Here is a 6472-nt window from a genome sequence, read left to right as displayed (position 1 = left end):
GCCTCGTTCCCCAGTCCACAACTATCTTCCGTCCACGGTACTGATACAAAAACTACCCCTCCTCGTCTTCTATCTACCAAGCAGTCACTGCTTCCCCTACTTGTTCATAATGCCTTCTATTGCTGGCAAAGTAGTTAACAAGGTTCTTAAGGACCATATAAGTAAACAAGCACCGGAGGATCCACTTTACACAGTAACAGTGAATTCAAAAGGCAAATCAAAGAGGCAGGTTGTAAGTCTACCATACAACGCAGTGCAGCCCGGAGAGGCGGTAGGTACCTTTTTTGAAAATACACTAATACAGGGCTCGTCTATTGCTAGAGGCCTCTCCCAGAAGGGCTATCCAAGCGCGACAGAAAAGCGTTAAAGAAAATAAGAAAACGTGCTCATTATCTGGACAAAGGCATGAATATATGTGGTTTCAGGGTGGGCTGGACTTTCTTCATCGGCGAGTCATGCTCTTGCTGCATATCATTCATCGAGCTGACCTATGTTTCGTAACCAGGCATCATACCTGGATTGGGTGATGCGGTCGATGCTGGCCTTAACTACTGTCTCGTTGTCAAGCCTGCCAAAAAGCTTGATATACCTGATAGTCTAGTACACAAGATGTTGTTCAATAACGCCATTTCTGCGGGTCTTGGGTAGGTAACAATACCATGACTCATACATTGAAGACCCCCGTGTTCAACTTGCCTTATTCTAGACTGGTCCCCATAGCCGGAGACATATTCCTAGCTGCCTGGAAAGCCAACTCAAGAAACGCGGCACTGTACGTTTCGTAATGTAATATGGCAAGGAATCTCGCTGATCATTGTCACATCTTCTATCTTCTTCCGGTATCGTATGAAAACTACTATTCTTCATTCCTGCGAATCAAACACTGCCTGGCTTTGCGCGCGCTAGTTTGGAAGCCTATTTGACCATCAGGGGACAAGAATACATTGCGGCATTACGGCGAGAACCCGGTGTAATTGATCCAGCAGAGGCTATCGCGCACGGTGTGCCACCGGAAGATCTGAGAGATCAATTCGGACCAGGAGCGGGAATGGATCATCCAGTAGAGGATGAGGAGAGTAACCGAGGCTTTTTTGGTGGGAGGAAAAGCAAAAAAGAAGTAACCAAGAAGTAACAGCCCCTCGTAACCTTGTCACCGCCTTCTTATCATTTATTCCGCACTTGATACACGATTTATATGCCATATTGTTACGTTTATGTAACGTTTTGCTACATATGGCATCTCCTACTTCGACTTCCGCATCTCTGACTCTCTTCATACATTCACAAGCCCATGATCTCTGCAGGCCTTCATACAATCTGATACCCAAAGCAGCTCTAGCGTCTTGTATCCAACAAATCACTTTCCCAGCTCCCAGCAAGTTCCCTCATATTTCCTATCTCCTGTTTTGATCTATTCACTGGATTCCGTTTTTGTCTTTCTTTCTTTCCATGGATCTTTGGCATGACATCTTAGGCCATTGGTGGCATAAATTTTCTGCCTCTTAGAACGCAAGTGGCCTACCGGGTCACTTTTGTCGCCCTGCTCTCCAAATGTTTTAGCCAGTGTCTCGCCCCGTAGCCCTTTCCTAACGCTTGGGAATCCCTTTTATAACTGCGGTTGTGATTAAATTCCAGTTTTTTATCTGGTGCTTTCGCTATTACTCATGTCTCCTACTCTTTCTGTTGCTGTTTCTGAGTTGCCTCCTATCTCCTCGACTAAGGGTACTACGTCAGACAATGTGGTGGAAATTGGAAATTCAGGTGGAGAGCTATTATTTGTTGGTGGTGGATGCTGAAGCAATACGAGTTAAAGTGGCAATTTACATTCCATATTAATACGATTATTTCTGACTGCAAAGGATCAGACCTGTAAAAGTTGGAAGTTTGCTCTTGAGATGAGTGACTGACGCGGAGAAGACTCTTTCTTATTGAATATATTTTTATCGTTTTTACTTGGTTTGTGTATATACCGGATTTCTGATATTCGGACACATAGCCCGCCAGGTGGGCTTATTCATATATAGCCAAGGATTCTCTGCTGTTAATATCATCATTGCAGTGCATGCAGGCAGTCAACATAATAGTACAGCATATATAATTATCTATATATATCCTGAGGCTAAATTCCGTTTGGCACTTCGCGTCGCGCAAACGAACGGCTTCCAAACAACTGAACTACGTAACAAACCACAATTCCACACTCAGAACAAAACAATCAAAAACAATGACAATCATCCATGTCGGTAAGCTGCAGCCTTCGGCCACCAGCAGGAACTAGACTTTAATGACTTCTTTACAGTCGCATTCAAGACCGCTACTCCCTCCACCATCGGACCTCTGACAACAAGCATCAAAGCTCTGAAAGATAACTGCATAAACCCTAGGACTGGCAAACCTTACATACTTGACCTGAGGGGTGGAAAACAAATTTCTACTGAAGGATTGGATAGGGGCATGCAGGTCGTTTTCGTACTGGAATTCGAGGTAAGTCACCATAATACATTGATGAAAGCGCGTGGAAACTCTTGTACTTGTACAGCGCTTTGACTAATGCGTATGGCCTTCGCAGAATGATGACGACCTCCAGTACTACATTGATGAAGATCCTGCTCATGAACAATTCAAGGTGAGTGGATTGCATTCCTAATCAGCAATTTGCTCAATGGGATACTGTGGACAGAAAAGCGCCAAAGGAGAATGGGAGGCAATTGATGTTCTTGCATTGGACTTCAGCAACGGGAAATTCTGAGCACCTGCCGCTGTAGTGTTCAGTGCTTGTCTGCGAGAGACACCAGTATTCATTCATGAAACATGCTCTACCTTTTGTCTTTCCGTGGCCTAGTGGGAAGCCCGCGTGTCAATTCAGCTTTCCCTCACTTTATCCTGCATCGCATTCCTACTGCACTTTCGATAAAGGACCCTGCGCTGTTGGATAAATTCGTTTCTACTGAAAACCTTGTTAGCAGCATGAAATGTACTTGTTGTTTTCTTCTCGGCTACAAAACCCTCCCGGACCAAGGCGTAACATGGACGTCTTTGATTATTGAGTTCTTGCATGATATCACGTTAGCTCGCTTATCCTTCTACCAAATCACCACTATTGTTCTCTCTCATTTATGTGTCCTCATTCTACTATCGGTCCTATTCTTTTCAGTCACCCTATACATGAATTTGACCTACGGTAAGATATGAGAGCCGTGAATAATATCGGCGTGGCAACAATCGCTCGTCATCCCTGTCTATCCAACTCTCATGGGAGTTTCAAGGGCGTAAGTTTGCTGCTCCATGCCTTGATGAAGTCAGTATTCCCCACTGTCATCTGTTCTTCTCGTACGTTGTCTCGTTTATGTGGACAGAAAGGCAAAAAAGACGCTCCGGTGAAAGGGGTTGTAAGGTGAAACGGTCATTCGAGAGATGAAGGAGCCCTACGATAGGAGGAGGATAAGGATTGGGTTCACGATAACTGACTGGACCAAGTCTCCATAAATCTCATTGCCAGAACCGGGAGGGGGTCAGAAGCGGGATTACTGCAAGCATTATGCTATAAATGTCGTAAATGGAGTTCATTATAGTTGTTGCCCAGAGCAGCCAATCGTCTTGCATCAATTATCATTTCCTCACAGATTTCACTAACTAAAGACTGCCACCACCATAGTCGAAGCCCTTGGCCTGTCATCAGAGCAGGTCATTATCTTGTTTTCACCAGTACTTGTGGCAAACTCAAGGGTCGAAATCCTCAACACAATCGTAAAACTCTTTGATAAATTTCTTTTGTTGATCCAAGGACGTCTCTTTCTGCAAAAGGACAATCTCTATCAGTAAAACAGGTAGCTAAACGCCATTTGTTTGTCCTCACGTCTGTGGCTCTGATACTTCTAATCATGGCGTATTTTCTGCCGGCTATAGACGCAGAAGTCAATGCGTATACCACATTTGAGACAACGTTGATACAGCTCACCCATCAATTTGGCGTCAACTTCACCACTAAGATCAGCAGTTTTTGCACCAAAACAACGACCCCCGGATTCCTCGAGGATGCAAATTCCAGCCTAGAATATCACGATGAGCTATAATACGGCCAACTAAAATTTCGGATTTACGCAAACGTCCCACGGCCAGCACTAGTCATAGTTTCCTCAGCGCCATTCGCATGGATAGGAAATGCTAGAGTGACTCACCCCAACTTCCCAATATCTAAAGCAATGAGCGGTCAGCGCAAGCGTGTCGTACCTGAATGGACCCACATGTCAAGGCCCCCGCTTGCCACAAGTACAATGTTAAGCGCAGCCGAACCCATACTCCTCAAAGAATGGCACATCTTCCCGCCTACGTCCGTATGGGCGGTCAGCTTTTCGAATGCGGCCAATTTACGGGGCAGGGCCGGAGGAGAGCGAGACATCCCATATTCAACACCAATCCTAGGCAAGAAGTTCAGGCAACCAATGAGTCTTGCATCATAATACATTTCAAACGGCTTACAGGGCTTGACCGAGAGATGCAAGAGGCTTGGATGAGCCTGTGATGGGAAGTTTTCGCTTTTGATTGAGATATGCACCCCTTCCTTTGGCAGCAGACCACTGGTTTTATTATTTGAGCGTTCAGCGAGTGACTTCAACGAACGGACCCTTTAACTCACCAACTGATCGAGGAAAGGATTATAGATGACTCCCACTACAGGGATACCCTTGTGGGCAAGGCCAATTGATGTAGCCACCATGGGAAATCCATGGACCTTTATTTGTTAGCAACTATTTACCGTTACACGGAATGGATGGCCTACAAAGTTGGTGGTACCATCAATGGGACTGGGAAAAAGGTTCGCAACGATGTCAGCAACACCATCTTTCCACCCACAATAATCCAACATAGCTTACTCGACTATGTGGCCATTGATTTACTCATCAGCCTATATACTTCCATGGAAATGCAAGCTACATTCACTCACCAATCCAAGTGGGTTCATCGGTGATTTGTTGACCTTCATACGATTCCTCTCCGATGCTACGCCACGATGTTGATGGGTAAGTGGACATATAATAACGGATCACCACATTGAACAATCACGTCCGCAATCAACACATACAACTTATGGGAAGGATAAGCCTCTCTAATCCTTTCGACAATGAACTTTTCCACGGCTTTGTCAACTTCGGTTACGAGCTGCATGCCTTCTGTTAGACGTCGTCCCGATAGTACACACTTATAGCAAGAGTTACTCACATCAACACTGTTGAGTTTCTCATCTTCCTGAGCACTTTCTGAGGCGAAACGTTTTTCCTGGCCTTCCCGAATAATCTGACCCGCCTATATATATTTACACAGTGGTCAGCAAATGCATAGGCCATTCAGCGCGTGAACGAAGTTGTGCGTAGTAGTCGAGAATAAACCTACGTCGAGGGCGAGCTTGATAGCAAACTGCAAGATAGAATCGAGATCGAGTTCAATGGGCATCATGAATATTGTTGTTCTTTGTATACGGCCAAGGTATATATGTTTAGTTGATAGCGTTGAAAACACTCCCGTGATGCGCGGTGTTCGATTTCAATAGTTATGCATTACTACTTGGATTACTATATAAGATTGGGGCACTTACGCAATCCGTACCTTTCCATTGATTATTCGACTTCTGGGCATGTTCGTGACGAACGACTACGTAAAACAAACCAATCATGGCGGGGTACTCATCAATCACACCATACCATTTTACTGATAATACCATGATTATCATCCACCACCATAATAGCCACCACTCTACCCGTTGTTGTGTCTTTTGCGTGATATTTATTTACAACATGTATGTGTTTCTCTATCTATTCCATGCGCATTGTTTTTTCTTTTCCTAATAATTGTACTCTATGCATCAGCGAGAATCGAAAAGACATACTAATGACTCGGATCACCACCGCCGACAACATACCAGCGCCAAGCAAATTCTTGTCAACAGCTGACGGACGACAGAAATCATCCTGTCTCCTACTACCTACCCTCCGATAGTTCAGCCGAAACTTCCTTTAAAGGTGCTTATTAGCACTAAAAACAGCCTCAACTATGCCCTAGTGATTGGATCGTTGAGATTACACTTGCTGAAGTACCATCATGTCTGGTGGAAATCAATGATGAAGACGGTTCTAGGCAGCAAAACGCCACGTAGAAGTAATACTTCCACCAGCAGCAGCAGGCAGCAGTAACTATAGCAGCACAGTATAATGAAAATTATTAACATCACGAAATCGTATTGACTCTACGAATGCAATGTGGGCGATGTCCCAGTCCACCCAACAGCTCATGACTCTAAAATCACAAGCCCCGTGAACGTCATCTCCGACCGACTAAAGTCAGAGTGCACGTCCTGGGTTATAACTGGTGTTATATCTTGCCTCTCTTTCCCCGTCCGATCGCTAACGAAATGAGCGTCGATCGTGAATAAAAGAGGCGTATCGAAGGAAGAGAGGTAGATGACAGAGAAGACATG

The 6472-nt window shown here is 44.8% G+C and overlaps 3 protein-coding genes across 3 annotated transcripts; 2 read left to right on the top strand and 1 right to left on the bottom strand.

Annotated features, from left to right (window-relative positions):
* Positions 1 to 109: 109 nt before the first annotated feature.
* Positions 110 to 1132, top strand: CNBC4120 (hypothetical protein; the record flags this gene model as incomplete). The annotated part of the gene is made up of 5 exons (XM_771828.1): positions 110 to 232; positions 322 to 448; positions 506 to 644; positions 707 to 772; positions 907 to 1132. 5 exons carry the CDS (start codon positions 110 to 112, stop codon positions 1130 to 1132), a joined length of 681 nt encoding a protein of 226 aa, XP_776921.1.
* Positions 1133 to 2224: 1092 nt separating this feature from the next.
* CNBC4110 (hypothetical protein) lies at positions 2225 to 2749 on the top strand (the record flags this gene model as incomplete). Its single annotated transcript, XM_771827.1, has 4 exons — positions 2225 to 2243; positions 2300 to 2484; positions 2570 to 2626; positions 2681 to 2749. The coding sequence occupies 4 exons, from the start codon at positions 2225 to 2227 to the stop codon at positions 2747 to 2749; spliced, it is 330 nt and encodes a 109-aa protein (XP_776920.1).
* A 971-nt stretch (positions 2750 to 3720) lies between these two features.
* CNBC4100 (hypothetical protein) lies at positions 3721 to 5451 on the bottom strand (the record flags this gene model as incomplete). The annotated part of the gene is made up of 14 exons (XM_771826.1): positions 3721 to 3795; positions 3857 to 3900; positions 3959 to 4049; positions 4101 to 4121; positions 4179 to 4194; positions 4245 to 4418; positions 4480 to 4577; positions 4637 to 4732; positions 4781 to 4805; positions 4875 to 4878; positions 4946 to 5001; positions 5084 to 5160; positions 5221 to 5304; positions 5392 to 5451. The coding sequence occupies 14 exons, from the start codon at positions 5449 to 5451 to the stop codon at positions 3721 to 3723; spliced, it is 921 nt and encodes a 306-aa protein (XP_776919.1).
* Between the last annotated feature and the right edge of the window lie 1021 nt (positions 5452 to 6472).

This window comes from Cryptococcus neoformans, chromosome 3 (genome assembly GCF_000149385.1).
Source record: "Cryptococcus neoformans var. neoformans B-3501A chromosome 3, whole genome shotgun sequence".
Taxonomy (NCBI): Eukaryota; Fungi; Basidiomycota; class Tremellomycetes; order Tremellales; family Cryptococcaceae; genus Cryptococcus; species Cryptococcus deneoformans.
Note: the sequence above shows the minus strand (reverse complement) of the source record. Positions and strands in the feature narration are given on the sequence as shown.